Below are 21,528 nucleotides of genomic sequence, written 5' to 3'. Positions count from 1 at the left end.
AGGCTCTCGCCCCTGTAGCCCAGTGTGTATTGAAGGCACCCAGACTCTTCTGGTGTTAATTAGCGCCGTTTGACACGGTATACAATGACTGACGTCACGTGCCCCTCCCATCAGTGTTTAAACCATAACGCCGAGCCCCCATCGCCCTCACCTTGTTCTTGACTTCTGTGCTTAAACCCCTGTATTGCCCATCACCTTATTCTCTGCCCCCCATCCCCTTAACTCCGCGTGCAGGCTTTTGGTCTAATGGCGACAGGCAGCATTGGTGACTCGTGGGGGGAGGGGTATTAGCGGCCCTAGGGCGGTGCAGCCACGTGGTGGCTGTGTCTGAAGTTGAGGCCATGTGACGTGGTTTCTGATTTGGGGCAGACGATGACTTCTCAGGAAAACGGAAGAGGGTGGGGGTGTGATGGGGAAGGGCGGGTATTTTCCAGGTCTACCTGCGCTGCATTCCTCAACGCAAGGCATGGGTTAACCGTGTCTGTGGGGTGGTTTGCACACTACACCGGGATTCCTGAGGACTGCGGTTTAATATTAACCCACCCCCACACTTCCCACCGGACAGAAAAACACAATGTCTCTCTTCAACCACCGGTAAGTATCTGGGGGTTTCTCGATGGGGTTTGAAATTGGTCGTGTCTTCTGTCTGTGAGTGGGATTCTCATGGTGTTCGGGGCTCCCTCCCCTTGGGCACCGGTGGCACGGGGGAGCGGGGGGGGGGGGGGGGGGGGCTTGTTAATGGCAGAGACGGTCCATCCGAAACCCGGTGGCCAGTCCTTCCTCGGGGTCAGCCTGTCTCGTTCAACGCAATCACTGTAAAGTGCCTTCAGACTGGTAAACTTGTTTTTGTTGTGCACTCATCTTTGTGGCGTTTCCATACTGATTCGACCTGTAGAACGTCCATCATTTAAGTTTTTGTGGAAGAAAATGTGTCTGCATTTCTGCTGTGTTCACTCGCTGTGCTCTCTTTAGGCGTCTCTGAGTCGGTGGGGTGTCCCAGAGACACTCATGAGTGGGTATTGGGAACAGTGCTGGGTGCTCCAGGCACAGCGGTCCTCTGCATGTCACATTCACAGACGCTGTCCGCAGGGTGTCTCACTCCGAGGCGCTGTCCTCCTTGTGTCTCTCTCAGATGCAGTCTCTGTGGAGACTTGGGCAGGCTCTTCAGGGAGTCTCAGTCCTGATTGTCGGACACAGTGATCCCCTGAGTACCCCACTTTCAGATATAGTCCTTCAGATGTCGCAGACACGATATCTGCCTGTATAATGTCGAATTATCGCGGTACACCTCTAAGACACAATCACTATTGGGGTCTTACAAACCGTCCCGAGTGTCTCAGACATTTATAAGGTGCATCGGAAACAGTCATGGGTGTCTCATAAATAGACATAGTCTGAGTGTCTTTACTCCCAGGCGCAGGCCACAGGGTGACCCAGACACTGTCTCTCTGGCTCTGGATGTGTCAGTCTCAGTTCTCTGTGTGTCTCAGGCACAGATAATGTGGCGTCTCAGGCAAAGCTGCCCTCTCAATGTCTACTCACAGAAGGAGTTCTCCGGGTGTCTCTGAAAGAATCTTTTTGGGTCTTTCAGTCTGAATCTCCACGTGCTTTAGGCACAGTTAAGAGGGCGTCTCAGGCACAGACTTACTCTGATTTCCCTATTTGTGCTTTGTATAGCGCAGACTTCATCAATTCAACATCAGGGCGCTTCACACGAAACAATATCAATTAAATGGCCAGACCGGAATGCTTCCTGGAAGCTGTCAGCCTGGGAGGCCCGGAGGGGAAGCCACGAGTTCTATAAATTGCTATGAATATAATGGTATAGAATAAAATAGAATAGAACAGAATAAAATATCAGACGATTTAAAAAAAAAATGGCTTTTGAAAGAATCTGACAAACCTTCCTCCAGCAGCAGCTTTTATTGCAGGGGCGGCCGACGTCTGCCGTGTTTTCTATGCAGTGCATGTTGGTCAAACTCCAAATAAGAAAGGGGCTCTCCCTTTTCTCTTTTTCTTTCCCTCCTCTCAACTGGGGGAAAACAAACGAAAAGAGCGCGCATCCACAAATGGACTGTAGATATAAAAACCGCCAATGTATACTCCACCTATATATATATTTTTGTATGTTTCTTTTATTCTTGCTGATGCCAATAAAAGCTTTTTCAAATAAAAAAAATTAAAAAAAAAAGAAAGGGGCTGTATCCTGAGCATATTCCACAATGGTCAATTAAAGTTCTTAATGAATCATCACCGATAGGCTTTTTTATCTTCTTTTATTTCTTTATAACTTCTTCAAGAACAGTCCTAGCCGCCAAACACCATGGGGCAGATTTACAAGCCCCTTGCGCCACTTTTGCGTCACTTTTCACATGTTAAAAGTGACGCAAAAGTGGCGCAAGGGGCTTGTAAATCTGCCCCCATGTCTTTAATCCAGCATTTTGTTCTCGGGCTCTTCTACTACCCCAGTACATAGCTATGCGTCTTTTGGCTCGTAATAGGGCCACCACAGTTAATATGCGATTGGGCAGTCATTGAGTCTTTCCCAAGCCAAGGAGGCACACTTGTGTAGTATTAGGGACTGGCTCAGACAATATGATTGTCAGAACATCTGTCATTTCCCTACAATAGCACCTAAAAGGAGGGCATGCCCAACCAACATGTAAAAAATCTGCTTGCTTATTCCCACACCTGATACAGACAGAATTGCTCCGTAATCCGTATTTATGCAACTACACAGGTGTATAATACAGTTGTTGCAAGCATTTAAAATGAACAGTACGCAGATTACAGGTCAATGTTCGGAACTCAGTGAGTGTGTAACAAAATCCTCAGTCACCTCTAGATAGAGGTGTATTCAGTGCAGTGTTCCATCTCCCTTGCGCCTGCTCGGTCTCTCTGTATTTCTCCTGTTGAGCTGAATTGTAGAGTTTAGCGATTAGGCGCCCCCGTGTGGGGGCAGACAGCAGAATCTGTAATGCCTGCAGGGTCGGAGGCTTCTGCAGAAAGGATATACATAACGTTGTAACGGCATGCATGAGTCGCAGGCGCGCAACAACCATTGGGCTGAAGGGGCTTCAGCCCCCCCCCCGTCAGGTTCCGTGGGCTGGGCTGAGGCTGCCAGGCAGTAGTCAAGGGTCATCGAGGGTATTTTTCGATCCGTCCTAAAGCCCTGGCGGTCACAGCTTTCCTTTTGTTTATCCTATTTACATCTTTCTTTCTTTTAGAAGACTCCCCTGCATCACTCTTTCATTCCTTAATGGCTGTATCTGCATGACAACAGCGGCGAGACTGGCAACATTGCAGGGTTTAAAGGTGTGAAGTTAAAGTCAAACATCAAAGCCCCCGACCTCCCCCCTCCCCCTGCCCAGGAATGAACAGAGTATCCTGCAAACAAAAAGGAATACACCCTCATCACAACAGACTTTTGCAAAGAATGTAGGCAAGAGATGATTGTAAAGTTGGCTTATGATATACATAGGTTTGCCATATTTTCAGATGCAAATGGGGACGAGGCTGGTAAGTGAATAGCAACTAAATCTGCTGTTAGCTTTTTAAAAATAAAAAATAAATCACTCGTAACTCTTAACTATTTTGCTCAGGCAATTTTATTTTATTTTATAATGACACCAAACTAAAATGACAGTGGGGTTTAAAATGAACACAGTACAGTGAGTGTTACAGAAAGTATAGTGGTCTTGAGGAGTTCGCGATGCACACCCGGATATTATAGACAAAAATAAGACTTCATCTGGAGCACAGTGAATGTGAAGCTGCAATTATTGCATTTACCAACTGAGTATCAAAGTCATAAAGGCAGGTCATCAAAAATGTTTAGAGACAAATATTGAACAGCAAAGAGTAAGACTCTGTTAGCTTTAATAATAATTTAGGAATTGTGTATGTTGCTTGGTAATAATTTTGATGTGATATATACAGGGCCACTGAAATTCTGCAGCAGGGGAGAGCCAAATTATGCAGCAAGGTTCAGTAAATTATGTGGCATAATGCTGCACATTTTGTTATAGCATCACTATATTAATTTGTAATTTTTTACACTTTTTAACACTGTCTAAACATTGGTTGCATCTCATTAATACCAGTTTAAAACTGAAATACAGATATAAGCAACAGAAAGGTGACCAGTTACCATTTGCCAAGGTCCTTCAACTGTGTGGCAACATGTAGCTGCGTTCTTTTGTAACTTTTGAACGTTTAAGCTAAAAACATTTTTTTTCTGTAAATATCTGCAGATTGTGGCAAATGCAGCAAATATTCAACAACGCGAAAAAAACACAGCCATACAGTTGCATACCTCCAGTGGCTCTGGATATATACCTGTATTAACTGCTTGGACCTCGTATTTCAAACCAGAATAACTATGAGCTTTTGTTGAGTTACAAGGTTTTTTTACCAGCTGTTACTTAAAAATATCCGCTATTTAGGTAACACACTGGCCAGGTGGCAATCCGATGGGAAATTACAGCATGGATGGAAAAATGGATGAATGTGGGGCAGAGCCAGAGAGCGAAAGTAACAGGTTATAGGAGTGAGGGAGGGAGCAGGGGGAAAGGTGAGCGTATGAGGGAAATAATCAGTGAGAAAAAGTAACGCTCCGCAAGAAAGAGGAAGGGTAGACATGCAAGGAAGAAGGTAAGAGACAGGGGAGAGCTGACAGTTGAGGATTAGGGCATGGGGGTAAGGGATGAACCGCAACTGCGGACACTCCTGACATATTGAACCTATATTGCTCACTATAAAGCATACTCATGCAGCTCTGGTAGCAAAGATTGACTCTCTAGTGCTTGATGTAGGATTAACTCTGATCAGAAGAAACTGGCAGTTTTAATATCAGAAGCCGAAGCAAAACTGACATGAGATCTGAGTGCTCAGGAAGCACTTTGAAAACATACAAGACAGAATCTCATTCCTTGAATAGAAGGAAAGTTATGGGGACCAATATTCAGATAGGGGGCCTCACGGAACAAACAAAGGGTTTTAGCACTGAAGGTTGTTTGGAAGGGTTACTAAGTACACTTATAGCCTATTACCTGACATCATTCTTCTCAGTTGAACAGGCACAGGCCCATATTATAACTACTGCCATCCAAAGGGCCAGCCAGGCCTATAATAATGTCATCTGCAGCAACTACAGAGTTTGCTCGATTTCGTTTCACTTGCCACAACAGAGCTAACTGTTATACTACAGACAAAGAGGCATAATCTTGCAGTGTGCTAGTTGAGATGACCCCAGCACTGCCAAAAAGTGGGCAGGCAGGGCAATTTTCTTCAGGTTCTTATCCTTGAAGAGGCTATGCAATACACTATCAGTGAAACTGTCGTCGTGATGTGCAGCATTTTTCTCAGGGTGAAGGGTTAACTGTAATCATAGTCATGCTATGAAACAGACCATGCCCATGCTGTGACAAAAGTCTGGCTTCCAGTTGACAGGTTGTGGTAGGCAAGCATGCCTAGTCAAGTATTTAGAGCCTCCTATATAAGGCCTTTATTGTTATAGATTCAGCATCATTATGGTACATTAAACAATATACAAGAGAGGTTTCTGCACAGTTTGCATCCTGAACAATTATTTCAAGGTACCTTAAAATATAATGATCCTGAAAAAAGAGTCACAGTGAAGGAAAGCAATTGCCCAGGGTCACACAGTTTAGGCAATATAGATAGCCAGGTTCTTTGGGTCAGGGCACAACAAAAGCTCTAGTCTGGCCTTGATGGACCATACACAATTGATGATACACAAGTACTGATTTTTCCAGATTACCCTCCAATGGTGCAACAACAAAGGAGAGCATATCGGGATGTTCAGAAACAACTCCCTAAATTACACCTCAAGTACATGTTTTCATTCCCAGCGGATCTGAAAGTCTTGTACAATGGGAAATCCCACATCTATACTGATACATCAGCAGTTTGGAAATGGGCTGAAGCTCTGACAAACTTGGGTAGCCCTATTTATTGGTCATCCCAGAACAGATTGAAATCCAGACCGCAACGTACGAAAAAAACACAAAAGGTTGACAGACCATCCGCTACTCTACACAAGCTGAGAGGGCTGCTGCAGCAGTGGAGGCACTTCATGAATCTCTGGGCTTGAATATCACCCGTGGCTTAGGAGACAGCACATTGGTGATTAGTGGCAACACGGATGACCCGGAAACTTTCCTGAATATGGGACTCGTGGCTAAAGCCCAGTACGTATGCAAAATAATAAGGCCCACTGGCTGCTCTTAGTTAACCTTGGCTGGGGAATATTGCCTGTTAGCATTCACTCATGGAAACTTTAGGTGGCAGGTTAAAGCTGACCCCCAACACAGTTTTTTTTGTATTGTTTACTGAGGTATACATCTTAATGTCTGCACTTATGGAAGGATAGGCTATGTCACATAAAGAGTACATTTTAAAATAACAAAGTATGTGCTTTAAGGTGATATTCATATGCACTGTAATAACATGATTGTTTTAAACTTTATAAAATGTTTATTAAAATACCAATTATTTGGAGCAATGTAGCATTGAAGATACTGCCCTGGAGTGTCTTGCCTTTTTTCTATCTGAGAGGGCATAAACAGTCCACATCCCCGTATTTTAGTCATGTCCGAGACCTCTCACTTGCAGAATCCCACAGGGCTTTTCTCTGAGCCCTACATTGTTTACTCTTTATCTTATTAAGTTCACTTTATTTATACAACCCTTTAGTTTCTCTGTGATGTCCTACACAGATGATATCATAGGATTATTTTCTTGGGCAATGTTCTGGGGTCTGCCCAAGAGAAATTATGATCTTGCTTTTTCACAGTTGCCTCCTGGATCAAGTCAAATCAAAACTCAATTGTAACAACACAGAGGGCTTCATCTTTAGGGAACCTTCAATGAATAGATATGGTATTTAATTTGGTGGCGATGGAGCTGGACCCATAGGCCACTCGAGGTTGACTCAGCAAAAAATCCTGATTTTATTTTCAACTACTTTTTCTCATTCTTTCAACAGATCAGGCACATTTTCTACTTGCATTAACAGCATCCTCATGTGATGCAAAACCAACTCTTCTTGCAATCACAGGACTGCTATAAATTCAACTATTTTCTCACAACTAGATAATGGAAGTCTATCTTTGGCTTCCTGCTTTCAAATCATTCAAACCCTCCTGGATGCCTCATAAGAGGACTTCCCCCTTGCTTCACAATCTCTTCTCACTCACTGTTGTACTGTCTATTGACTTTGAACGTAAAACAATGTGACCTCAAAGTGTTGTTCCTAGATCTTGGCGCTCTCCATAAAACAGCTTCTTCACCATTGTATCACTCTTTATATTCTTTCCAAAATCCTATGCTTTGCAGTAGTCAACTGCCTGCATTCCTAACATTAGGCAAGTACCTATTGGATGCTGATGCTGCTCCTTTCTGGCATCAAAGCATTGGAACTCTGTCTCCCGAGCTCCAGAGACTTCAGCCCTTCAAAAAAAAAAAAAAACGTGCCTATTCCATATTAGTGCAGTCTCCACCTCTCCTTCATTTATTGCTCAGCACCAGGCTGCTTGGTTAGGGTAAAAGTGCACTTTACATAATATTTGCAATCATTCATTTCATTCAGTAAAACAATAACTATAGAAGTTTGCTTAAACTGCACTATTTGCCACAATAATTCGAACCATTCTGGGAGGTGGGACGATGGAGGAACCCAAATATCTTCTAAAAGTACTTTGAATGCCTAATGGTTGAAGCTAATACAATTCAACTCAGGTGTTTTACAGTGCATCATATCCATAAGTCACTAATTGTTGGCAAAACTGTATTTATAAATGTCATATGAGAGTAGGTAAACTCATTAAATGTGTACTAAAATACAACATTTAATATTTGTTCTACTAGAATTCCTTGAAGGAAAGTCCTAAACTTCCTCAAAACTTGTTAAATACTATTATGAATACATTAATGTTAGAGCCCAGTGTGCTTCGAATTGAGCTGTGATGTATTGGCAAAAAAATAACCCCTATGCATTATACCACTACAATGACAGGATGACCCACAAGCAAATTTTAGTCTGACTCTGAATTTGGCTCCGCCTCCAGCATTTGAAGTGTTAGCCCCCCCCGAAATTTGGGTCTAGTTGCGCCCCTGATGAGTCGCATGTATGTAAAGAGGAGTAGCGTCTGTGTGATGTCAGTGAAGAGTTCTGTAGAATTAATAAACAACCTCTCTCTGAACATGTCCCCCATGGTGCGCAAGCCCATCTTGTCCAGCAGTTTCTGTGCCTTTTGTTCTCGTGTGACTGAAATATCTGGATGGTGTAGAAGGTGGAGTGCAGGGGCATACAGTGGTGCCTTATGTGCTTGTTGCGCTAATTTGCTCCGTGCGTGGATTGAGCACTTTACTGGATTTATAACAGACCGTGGAATTTCCGTCCTTCTCTGTGGTATAAGAGCTGTAAACAGAATGGGGAGAGCCTCATCCGATTCTATGGCAACGTGTGGGACATATTTATGCAGGCGATGCCTGTGGTGCGCAAAGTTTGCCTGCTCACAAAGATAATAGAGGTGCATTTTTGGTGCTCTGAAAACCCCCTGTGCATACGGGCGAGTGAGTTCTTCCCAACTAATTCTTGGATAATGACCTGCCCATGTTAGTATGATTAGATGGGATCTCAATTTTGTAAAGAAGTGTTGTGTCAAGGGGATTGGTATATTTGTGAATAAATATAAAAAACGCGGTAGTATGACCATTTTTTTAATTGTGATTCGGTCGACCAGGGACAGTGGCAGCCGGAACCAGTGGGCCACTTGGTCCTTGTAGTAAGGTGCTACATTTAAGTAATCCAAAAGAGACTTGAAAGTTAAATTATGATTTATTCATATCAGGACCCACGACCAGTACTTCCTAGATGAAGTCTTGCCTTTAAATGATACACATAGCTTAACAGAATATTAACACTCTAGAACATGTAAAGAATTCTACATTCATAACATTCCTTAAAGTAAAAGGTGCAGTTGAGTTCAGTTCAGTTCAGTTAGTTTTTATTTCGACAATTAAAAATCATCATAAAAATACATCATATCAATACATTTTAAAAATACACCTAAAATATCATTAAACTCTATTTCTGAACTTACAATAGTGTTTTAAAATACAATTAGTTAAAATTAGATCAAATTGACCCCCAGTAGCATAACATATAAGGCATAGAGATAAAAGTGGGCATTAATTTACATTCACAGTTAGATCAGTTTCTAGTGTTTCTCAGTCTAACCGCTACTTTTAGGAAGCTTAAAATGGCACACAAAGTGTACACGTCACTTGCTTTCTGTAAAAATAGGAGGGCTGCTTTCGCATGACGTAATTTCTGTTTCCTCAAGATGTGAAGCAGGAATCGACGCCTCGGCAATTGATAAAATGGGCATAAAAATATAAAGTGAAGGGTGTCCTGCGGAGACCTATTGTCGCAGCCGCAGGCACCCTTCTGCTCAATCGTTAAGGTAAAACCAGAAGGATAAGCTAAAATGTTAGGTAAAAGATTGAGCCTAAAACGCAGCATTAAAAATCTCGCATGTTGGTTATGCATCAAGAACAAGTACGGTTCCATGCCTACCCCATTAGCTACTAAATCATATGCCATTACTGTCGTTTTAGCCTTTGCCGCTTTAGCTCTGGATCTATGAGATTTTTCTAGAAGCAAATTCTTAATAACAAATTTACAATTGGTCGTGATTTGCGAGACGTCAAAGAACAAGTGGGACTGATCAATCTCTGTCAAAGTGTTTTTAACATATCTTAGCCAGGGGATTTGCATGGCATTGTCCCTTTGCAAACAATCTTTGACAATTTCCCTTGTTAATTCAGCCTCAGGATTGGTCCATATTCTGATCCAGGCTGTGATTGGCTTGATGTTAACTTGATCCGTGATGTATTGGATTCCCAGTTCTGAGTGGGCGATCTCGGCGGCAGTGGAGGGGGGGGGGCTTTCAGAATTCTCCGAAGAAACTTGTCTTCTTTGATTTGTAGTTTTTTCCCATCCCTGAATCCCCACACCTCTGCACCATATAGTGCCTTTGGCATTGTAACTGATTTGTACAGGGTCATTATTTGTTCAGGGGACCATCGACCCAATCTGTGAGCAAAACTTAGGATAGCTCCATTTGATGCAACCAATTTAGAGCAATGATCCTCCAGTAATTATTTAAAATGCATGTCGCCATCCAACAATAGGCCCAAATACGGAAAGGTGTTCACTATTTCCAGTATGTGTGTCCCAATTTTAAAAATAGGCTTCTTGGTTGGTTTCTTGCCAGCCATCATGACAAATGATTTTTTTAAATTTACAGACAAATCCAGGTCGGCTATAAACTTCACAAACCCGTTCACCAGATGTTGTAAACTATTCGGTGTTCGGGCTAGGAGGATCGCGTCATCAGCATATAACAATACTGGAATCTGGCGCGGTCCTACTCTCGGGCAATCCACGGCAAGGGAAATAAGATTATTTTCTAAGTCATTGATATATAATGAGAAGAGAAAAGGCGCAAGGATGCATCCTTGCCTTACGCCCTTTGAGCAGGGGAAAGATTCAGTTTGCCCTCCCTCATTGCTGTAACGCACCCTAGCCGTGGTTTTCCAATGGAGCTCCTTTAAGATTTCTATGAGCTCCCTCTCAATTCCCATTTTATACATCATAGCCCATAGTTTATTTCTATTAACATTGTCAAAGGCAGCAGCCAAATCCATAAATCCCATGTATATGGTGCCACTACTTGCTTTCGTATATTTAGCCGTTAAAAGGTACAAATTCAAACACTGGTCACTGGTGAATCTGCCGTACTGTGTCTCCGCTAGGGTGCCATGTTCCTCTGTCCAGATCGTTAAACGATTTAGGATCACCCGTCCCAATATTTTCGCGGAGACATCAATTAATGAGATTGGTCTGTAACATTTGGGATCTTCTCTGCTACCCTTTTTAAAAATGGGCACAATCAGGGCGGAGGACCAAGAACGTGGTAGACCTGACCTGATAGCTGCGTTGAGGGCCATTGTTAAAATTGGTGCCCAGAGGTCTAGATTACTTCTGTAAAGGTCTGGTGGTGTACCATCGGGCCCTGGAGCTTTATTGGGGGTGAGACCTTGAATCGCCATCCTTATCTCTTCCAGAGTAAGGGTTACTTCTATGCTCCTGTCTCCCACCCATACTCCCTCCTGCATGCCCGTGTTCGTGTTGTTATATAGGCCCTCAAAGTGGGTGACCCAATCTTCTGGGAGGATTGTGGAAGCAATGGTTGGTGCTATATTGTCGTGGAAACAAGGTCTATTCACAATTCTCCAGAATTCCGAGTAATCCCTGTTTTCACCTGCCTCTCTTAAATCTGCCCAGACTTGTGCTTGCAATACTGCTTTCCTTGCCCTTACCGAAGCCTTGTAACTTTGTCTACAGTTAGCTACATGTGCCATGTTCCTAGGTTTGGATTTGAGGGCTTTTTTTAAATTCCTCAATGCCTTAGAGCAGGTAGAGTCAAACCATCGTGGATGGTTCACTTTTGGCTTGGCTGAATCTTCCACTTCCAATAATTTATCTGCTAAATTTGTTAAAGCTTCAAACGCTGCTACTACCTCTATGGCTTCTATTTGGGTGTTCAGGCATTGATCTACGTATTTCTCGCCTTTTTGAACTAAGGCTTTATAAAAGTCCTGGGGGTTTATTTTTGTCCATTTTAATCGTCTCCCCTGGGCTATCGGTTGCAACCTACCCTCTCTTTTTGTGACCTTTTTCCTATAACCCAAATACCTTAGTTCTATAAATAGTGGGTTGTGATCACTAAAAGAACTCCACTTTGTAATAACCTTTGTAATGCGGGGTGTCGCAAAAGCTGATATAAACATATAGTTAATTATTGATGAACACCCTCTCCCCTTAAATGTGGGGACCAGTGCGCCCCCCTTCTCCCGTCCTGCCATATCCATATTGTGGACTAGTGCATGAGTCTCTATTATTGTGGATAAGCTTGTACCTTCCTTGGTATGCTCAAAGTGTGGCCCCTTTTGTAATGGGCATGCCTCCCAGTCTGGTAGGATAATGGGAAGATTTGGGCAGAGGTGGGAGTTAAAATCACCCATCAGGAGTATTATTGGGGTCCCCGCCTCTTTTCTCTGATCAACCTTTTCACTTAATCTTTGATTTAGCTCTAATATAGCAGCGTTCTCCCCTTGTGAGGGCCCTGGATTGTAGATGTTAAAAAGTTCTAGTTTCAATCCTCTGCTTTGGAGTGTTACTAACTGCAGGGTATGTGACACCCATGATGGGACTACCCATTTCCCTTCAATGGATAAATGAACATAAACAGATAAACCTCCTTTTGCTCTCCCTGATCTGCTTTCCTGTGCTGGGACAGCAAAGCACTTGTAACCCTCTAGCTGGTATAATGCCGGGTTCAATGCCCAAGTCTCTTGAAAGGCAAGTATCTGGTAATCTTCTATTTCCTTCCTCCATTCTGTATTGTCAAACTTAGCAGCTAACCCTGCTACATTCCAGGATATAATGTTTATCTTGCCCTCCTTCTCATCTTTTTCAGTGGGGACCTGGGGGCGTGGTTTGCTATTACTCACTTGAAAGTTCCTTTCCTCGTTTCTTCCTCTATCCCTAGGGTGGGAGCAATCTACTTCATTAGGTGGGGTACAGTCTACCTCTGTAGGTGAGGTAAAATCTCTCTCCCTATCTATAGAAGGTACTATATATAGCATTCCTTGGCCCTCCGTATACTTACTTACTCCCAAATCCTTATTCTGGGTCCTGTTACTCTTGACCGGTTCAGTCTTATCTGATACCGCTAGTCATTCATTAATGTCTAGGGTCAGTAAGGGGCTAAATCTATTGGTCCACTGGGGGTGTGGTTGATATTGAAAATTCTGGGTAATAAGATCATTGTACCTAACCCAGTGGTCATCTACTATTCTGCCTCTGTTACCCTGTTTGGGGTTTGTGGGGTATGTATCTGGTGTTCTAGGGTAAAAGTAGCATAAAGGCATGGTCCTAATTGTGCTTGTGGTGTTTCTATTTTGGTTTTCTAGGATGTATTGCACTAGGTTTGTGTTTTTGAAATTTACAATGATACAATTGCCTTCTCTGTCTTTTCTCCTCCTCCCTACCCAGCTTACCCTTCTTACATTTAAAATTTCCCCCTGTTCATCCCCCTGCAATGGTCTATGAATATTTAGCCAATGGATAATCTTGGCTTTTAGTTCCCTTTGCGATTCTCTCTGCCCTATTCTGAGTTCAGGAACCCCCGTGAATATAACTGAAAAAGGACTGGCTTCTGGCGGTATGTTTACATAAGGCAAGTGGGCTTGGTGTCTTTCATACTGGTCATTGCCCGATTGCGGGTTAAGCTGTTTGGAGCTAACCAATAGTCCTCTATTCGGGTGTTCAGAGTCTCCCTGTCCCGGGCCTTTAGTGTGTTCCCAGTTCCCCGGATATTTTGTTGTGCCCTCGTGCCCCTTATTGGCAGTAGGCGTTGTTTCGGGATGCACTTCCGTTATGATGCATTGTTTATTACTCACGCAGTTGTTATTAGCCAAGCGAGTTAGTTGGGGCGGCACAGCAACTTCAGGGTTTGCCTTAGTGACCGTTTGCACCTCCATAACCTTACCCAGTTTCGATATTTCATGCGCCATTTTATCCAGTTTACTAGTCAATGGTTTGATTTGGCTTATGATGAAAGTTTCCAGATGCTTTTGAAGATCTAAAATGATGTCATTTACCCATCCCGGTGGTATAAAACGACCTTTCTTTTCTGTTGTATAGTCCTCTTCTCCCCTGTTTACTGGTTTTTCGCACCTTGTGGGTTTCTTCCAGTTATGTGTATTTGGGTACTTCCGCCCCCCTTTTCTTCTTTGTTTGTTAGATTTTTTGGAAGTTCCTACCATACCCCTGGATTCGTCTTCTATCGTTATCTGAGCACATGGAACGGCATCGATGGAATCGTTTTGGGTGACATTTAAAGACAACAAGGTACCGTTAGTGGCCTCAATTGGCATGGGCGAGAGCGGGACAGTGGTTAATGTCATGGAAATACGTCTTTCAGTCCTTTCTATCTCGCCCGCCACCTTTTGCAGCATTAAGTCTATTGCCGTTGGGGTGTTTTTATGGGGTGCCATATTAGTAGTCAGCGTTCCTGGCTTTTTTGCAGTCTGAGGAGTGTCTGACTTGCTTTTAGTGGAACGAGTTTTAGGTCTTGTAGCCATGATATTTATGTGGTATTTCGTTTACTACTCGTTCCTCTTCAGGGCCAGACACCTTACTCCGCTTTGCTGTAGCAATAATCAACTCCTTTATAGGCTTTAGCTAGGGACGCTATAAGTATCGTCTAGTGCTTCACAACCCCAGCGTGTTAGGTCTTAAGTGACAGTACCTTAACGTGCAGCCAAGATGTGTTGCCCGTCCCGTCCCTGTGCGTCCCTGGACGGCCACAGACGGCCCGCCCTCTGCCCGGGCTCAGCCCGGCGTCGCCCACGCACGTCCCGTGACGCGGAGGGAACGTCCTGTTTTTGTAGCGCCTCCGGGCACGCAGCGTCAGGCAGCAGGAAGTGGGCCGAGGTATGCGCAAGGCTCACTGGGAGCTGTGGTCTCCAGCCGCAGGCTGCGCGATGGAACTTTGCGGCGCGGCGAAACCACAGCGTTGGAAGCCCAGGAGTCACGAGCGCGTTTCAGGCAGGTGAGGGATGTTGCAGCAATGCCCGTGATTTTCAGCTATGGACCCCCGCTCCACCGAGGGAGCGTCCTGTTTTTGTAGCGCCTCCGGGCGCGCAGCGTCAGGCAGCAGGAAGTGGGCTGAGGTATGCACAAGGCTCCCTGGGAGCTGTGGTCTCCAGCCGCAGGCCGCGCGATGGAACTTTGCGGCGCGGCGAAACCACAGCGTTGGAAGCCCAGGAGTCACGAGCGCGTTTCAGGCAGGTGAGGGATGTTGCAGCAATGCCCGTGATTTTCAGCTATGGACCCCCGCTCCACCGAGGGAGCGTCCTGTTTTTGTAGCGCCTCCGGGCGCGCAGCGTCAGGCAGCAGGAAGTGGGCTGAGGTATGCGCAAGGCTCCCTGGGAGCTGTGGTCTCCAGCCGCAGGCCGCGCGATGGAACTTTGCGGCGCGGCGAAACCACAGCGTTGGACGCCCAGGAGTCACGAGCGCGTTTCAGGCAGGTGAGGGATGTTGCAGCAATGCCCGTGATTTTCAGCTATGGACCCCCGCTTCACCGAGGGAGCGTCCTGTTTTTGTAGCGCCTCCGGGCGCGCAGCGTCAGGCAGCAGGAAGTGGGCTGAGGTATGCGCAAGGCTCCCTGGGAGCTGTGGTCTCCAGCCGCAGGCCGTGCGATGGAACTTTGCGGCGCGGCGAAACCACAGCGTTGGAAGCCCAGGAGTCACGAGCGCGTTTCAGGCAGGTGAGGGATGTTGCAGCAATGCCCGTGATTTTCAGCTATGGACCCCCGCTCCACCGAGGGAGCGTCCTGTTTTTGTAGCGCCTCCGGGCGCGCAGCGTCAGGCAGCAGGAAGTGGGCTGAGGTATGCGCAAGGCTCCCTGGGAGCTGTGGTCTCCAGCCGCAGGCCGCGCGATGGAACTTTGCGGCGCGGCGAAACCACAGCGTTGGAAGCCCAGGAGTCACGAGCGCGTTTCAGGCAGGTGAGGGATGTTGCAGCAATGCCCGTGATTTTCAGCTATGGACCCAGTTGAGTTAACTTTCTGCAGAATAATATTAGCTTGTTCGGAAGATACCTTGACCAATGCATTACTGTTCTACCACCCTTTATTTTGTAACAAAACTGCAGTTTTGTTAATCTACAAAACTTTTACAGGTTCAGAAAATTTAGACTGACCTTTACTCACTTTATTGGGTTTTTTAACCAATACCCAATCCCCAACTCTGAGAACACCCTCTTTAACATGCATTTTCTTGTCATAATTTGTCTTATATCTGTTTTGTTTTTCCTCAACACGTTCCCTCACTTTCCTCAAATCAATATTATGACACTGTCCAACTTTTCCCAACAACCAAGATGGAGTGATTGATGAAATAGGTTTCCTACCCCTTAATAAAATAAAAGGAGCAACATCAGTGGTACTCTGAAGTGTTATATTGTAATTCCAGATCTTGAATTGTAAAAACTTAAATACATTCAAATTATTTGCCACTGCAGTCTGAATTCCCTCTTTTATCAACCTATTCACTCTCTCCACTAGACCACTGGATGCTGGACTATACAGAGGTACTCTTATATGCTTAACATCTTGCTTAAAAAGAAAATCCTCAAATATTTCAGAAACAAAATGAGATCCGTTATCCGTGACCACTTCTTTCGCCCTTCCTTCCATTTGAAACAAAAACTTTAACAAAGCAACAGCCGAAGCTGAATATTCATTACTAACAAATGAAAAGTAAAGCCATTTCGAATAGTAATCTATGCCTACAATCAAAAATCTCCTATCACTCCCAACTATATTTAACGGACCAATGAAATCTAACCCAATCTTTTCCTAAGCATTACTAGGCCAATTGACTGGTATTAGGGGACTATTCGAAGTTTTCCAATGCTTGTCTGAGCATAAGCATTCAGAACAAGTGTCCACATGTCTCTTCACCTGACCATCAATCACTGGCCACCAGTATGTTTGTCTTATCTTCTTAACAGTGGCAGAAATCCCTAAATGGCCCTCATGAGCTAAGGCAACAATATTAGATCTTAAACTAGCAGGTGGAATAAACAAATCCTGTCTCATAACAATATCATTCACTAATGACAACTCGGATGCTACTTGAGCGAAATGTCTCAATTCCATGGACATATTTCTATCATGTGGCCAACCCTTAACCAGGAATTTCTTCACCTGAGTTAAACAATCATCTTTTACGGAACAATTCAACCACTCTGACTCAGAAATTTTGAACTGTTCATTAATATCATGAACAGTAAAAACATACTCCACATCATCAAAATTCTTACCAGAGCACTCACTCAAATCATCAGAGTCAGATGGTAACCTGGACAAACAATCAGCTCTTACATTCTTTCCTCCAGGAATATACTTAATTTCAAAATTAAATTCCAGTAATTTTGACAAAATACGAATCAATCTACACGAAGCCTTATTTTAACAACTGTCACCTAACATGAATATCAAAGGTTTATGATCTGTATGTAGTTCATATCTAGTCCCCCATATATACATTCTACATTTCTCAGAAGCCCAAGCACATGCCAACGCTTCTCGTTCTATTGTGCTATAATTCTTCTCACTAGAATTTAACGTACGAGAGGCAAATGCAATTGTAGATTCCTTACCATTAATAATCTAAGAACAGCTCCTAACCCTCAAGCACTGGCATCGACTGTAATAATACAATTTACACCATGTGTATATGGTTTGATTGCTGGAGCCGTCACAATAAGCTTTTTAACAGATTCAAACACACTTTGACACTCTTCAGTCCAAATGTATTTCACATTTTTTAAAAAAGATTCCTCAGTGGTTGCACAATAACCGCATAGCCTTGAACAAAGCGAGCGTAGTATTCGCTTAAGCCTAAAAAGGCACGCAGAGAGTCTTTATCCATGGGAACACTAGCATCATTAATCCCTTTAAGCAATGAGACCTTAGGTTTTATTCCTTCAGAAGAAATGTTATGCCCTAAGTAGTTAACCTCCTGCATTAAAAACTTACTTTTACCAATATTAACAGTCATGCCATTAGATCCTAACTTCTCCATCACTTCATCCAACAAAGCAATGTGTTGGTCCAAGCTCTCAGTATGGATCAAGATATCTTCCTGAAATGCTTGTATCCCAACGCGATCACCAAAGATTTTATCCATAATACGTTGAAAAACGCTTGCGGCTGACGTCAACCCAAATGGCATGCGTTTATACTTGTACACACCAAATGGTGTGACAAACGTGGTTAAGTGTTGAGAGTCTCTATGAAGAAGTATCTGATGATACGCAGAGCGCAAATCAATCGTGGAAAAATATTTACTACCCCCCACTCTAGCTAACATGTCATATATCCTAGGAAGGGGCTGACAATCAACAAGAATATTTCTTTCTATTCAGGACCCTCAAATCAGCACATAAGCGTATGTCGCCTGAACTTTTGCGTGCGACGACCGCCGCAGAAACCCACTCCGAGGATTCCACCTGTTCAATAATACCTTGTGCACACATATTCTTGAGTAATTTTTTGAGATCTTCCTGTGCAGACAAGGGTACAGGTCTTACTTTTTGTTTAATAGATATAGCATTACTCTTAAATTTGATGGTGTGCTCAAAATCCCTAATCACACCAATCTTATCAGAAAAGACAGTAGCGAATTTATCATGCAATTTCTTAGAAAACTCATCCAACCCAGGAGTCTCTTGAATAGATAAAAGTGGCATGTCACCCAGTATTACAGGTTCATCATGCCCAGGTCTTAGGATAATCCCCAATTTAGCTTGGTCCTGCCAACCTAATATGTCTCTTCCGTTGACAGCAACATAAATCTTGGTGTAAATATTTCTACCTTTGAATAAAATACTATCATCAAAGTACCCTTTCATGATAATATCAAATTCCCCAAAAGCTTTAGGGTTGATAGTGGTAGGTTTCAACAGCTTCTGAGACCAAGATTTATTAAAAAAATGTCAGCCAAAATTGTGATCGGTGACCCAGAGTCTGCAGTAACATTCATGTCTATAGTACCAATTTTCGTCTCACAAATAGGACCTTTACAGCGTTTCCTACTATCACCAATTGCATTAATTTCCACAACAGAGATAGAAATATTGTTAACAGCTTCAGATAAAATATCATTCTCTACATCTAGTTGACTGACTCTAACTTTAGGCTTAGGTGCATGGCAAACATTGAAAAAATGTCCAATCTTTTTGCAATTGTTACATCGTTTTCCCTGTGCAGGACAATTAGGGTTGTTACCCAAGTGAAATTTTGAGCCACATCTGTAGCAACTCCCACTACCTTTTCGTTCTGTGTTCTTTTTATACACATTTTTATGAGATATCATGCACACACTAGTTTCACAATTAGGTGAATCAATATTAACTGTGGCAACTCTAGACATATCTGAAGAGGTATTGTTGGTACCACCAGATAAAATCTTAGAAGAAACCACTGAAAGTTCTATACTCCTAGCAATTTCCATAACCTCATCGAGAGAGAGATTTTTGCATGTGAGAATTCTTTCCTGTATTTTTTTATTAAAACAATTTAAAACTAATTGATCCCTTAAAGCTGTATCCAAATAATCTCCAAAACACATTTAGATGCTAAAACACGTAAAGTAGCCAAATAATCCTCAATGGATTCATCAGATGACTGCTTCCGTTTAAAAAATTCATGCCGTTCAACCATCACCGAAGGCTCAACAACATATTGTCTCCTTATACGTGTAATAGCCTCTTTAAAAACATCCCATGTTTTATCCCCTCTGGGAGCTGGAACAATGGGAAGATTATCAAAAACATCTTGCCCTGCATTACCAAGATGATTAAACAGTAAAGCTTTTATCCGAGAAGCAGAGTATTTACCAGCATCAATAGCTTCTAGATAATTTTCAAATATCCTAAACCATTTGTGCCAAGGTTTAACAGGTTTTCCTGATAACTCGAGAAATGGAGGAGGCAGCATTACATTGTTGCTACTGTTGGTAGACATTTTACAATAATGTTTGAAGGATAATGAACAATACTAAATGTAGTGTTACAGTTTAAATCACAAACATTCAATAAAGCGGAAATAAATAAATAGTTAAATTCCTTAGTTGAATTCCTTTGTTGAACAAAAAAAAACTGCTCTAAATTGAAAAAAATAAATGCTTCAGAGGGTAAGTTTTCACTAAGCTGCAACACTATATTAAAAAATCAATTGTGCACTCGATATGTGCGCCGTATTCCCCAATGCGCTGCTCCCTTTTCCTTGTGTCGCTCCGATTTTCTTGTTCGTTGCTCCAATTTTCTTGTTGCTAGGAAACTGGAGAAACAACAACTTAAAGATGGCGGCCGTAACGTTGTGGCGTGATACGTGATGAAACGTGCAGCGTAACACGCAAAGAAGCATGAAAGGAACATTCCATATGCAATAAGTAGTTGCTCGAGAATGTTCCAAGATGATCTCAGCCACGCGACCAAGTAAGTAAGTTGAAACTTGAAAAATGCGGGCGTCGTTCGTCTTTTAATTAATGCAAAATAACAGCAGAAGATACACAGCGCTGCACGACATTGACAGCCGAGAATAATCACTTACTACACTTGACTACAATTACGCCACAGTTCTCAAATTTTCATGCCAATTGCAAATTGAATGCCAATAGAATAACGTACATTCCTCAGGGTGAAATGCAGAAGCGATAAATCACCGTCAGCTTAGGAATAAGCTAGGTCAATATCAAACTGTGCAAGTCACTTAATTAGCGCTGATACGAAGTACGATTGAAACATGACTGTTCTGCCTCCAGAATCTTCATAAAAGTAATAACTCACGTTTCCAACTTCTGTCGGTGGATCCAAGCCCAATAATCCTGTCGCCAATAAATGTAGTAAGGTGCTACATTTAAGTAATCCAAAAGAGACTTGAAAGTTAAATTATGATTTATTCATATCAGGACCCACGACCAGTACTTCCTAGATGAAGTCTTGCCTTTAAATGATACACATAGCTTAACAGAATATTAACACTCTAGAACATGTAAAGAATTCTACATTCATAACATTCCTTAAAGTGAAAGAACATCTTACCTACATATTACAGTCCTTTAACCGATTTGCCGTGGCGGACATTCCGCCGGAATGCAGCCGAATCTGACACGTGTGCAGATCAGACGGCCCCCGGCCGTCCTCTGCACACGCCCACCGTGACGTCAGACTGCCGGGCCGCCCGACACATGGAAAAGGCTAATTTCGATGAACCCAGATCCTTAGATACTTGACCGGGTCTGTACCCAAAATCAGGGGGAATTTGATTGTGAACGGCTGCGTACAGGGGGTAAGTGGGATAACCACCGACATAGCCTACTTCATACTAAGGCCTGAGAATCACTCGTACCAAATATATTCCCGTAGCAATGGCTCCAGGTTATCTGCTGGGTTTCGTATATATGACCACATCGTCTGCAAACACAGATATATTAAGAGGCCTCAATCTGAACCTTAATGCTGTATCCGCATCCCATTGTCGTATTTTACACACCAGTGGTTCTAACGTCAAAGCGAACAACAGCTGTGACAGAGGGCATCTCTGCTGTGTTCTTCTATGAATTTTAAATGGTTCCATTGTGTTACCATTTACCCAGTGCCTTACCACTTGTTCAGTGTACAATTGCTGGACCCAGCAGAGGAAAGCCGGAGGTAGCCTGAACTTACACAGGATCGCGAACATATATCCCAATCCTCAGAGTAAAACACTTTGGCCGCGTCTAATAGAGCAGCCGCTGCAGGCAGCTCTTGGTCCAGCTAGCAGAATAGGGCAAATAGTGTGCATACCTTTTAGGTCGT

At 43.2% G+C, this 21,528-nt stretch overlaps 1 protein-coding gene across 1 annotated transcript in view; it reads left to right on the top strand.

Moving 5' to 3' along the window:
• The first annotated feature begins 485 nt into the window (after positions 1–485).
• The window catches only part of LOC144823022 (kinesin-like protein KIF12), a 230,625-nt gene continuing 209,582 nt past the window's right edge, over positions 486–21,528 (top strand). The window contains exon 1 of the mRNA XM_078681148.1: positions 486–594. Coding sequence (XP_078537274.1) covers positions 575–594 — 20 coding nt within the window. The 5' untranslated portion in view covers positions 486–574. The remainder of the gene's footprint in view (positions 595–21,528) is intronic.

The sequence above is a fragment of the Lissotriton helveticus genome, chromosome 3_1, assembly GCF_964261635.1.
Source record: "Lissotriton helveticus chromosome 3_1, aLisHel1.1, whole genome shotgun sequence".
Taxonomy (NCBI): domain Eukaryota; kingdom Metazoa; phylum Chordata; class Amphibia; order Caudata; family Salamandridae; genus Lissotriton; species Lissotriton helveticus.
Note: the sequence above shows the minus strand (reverse complement) of the source record. Positions and strands in the feature narration are given on the sequence as shown.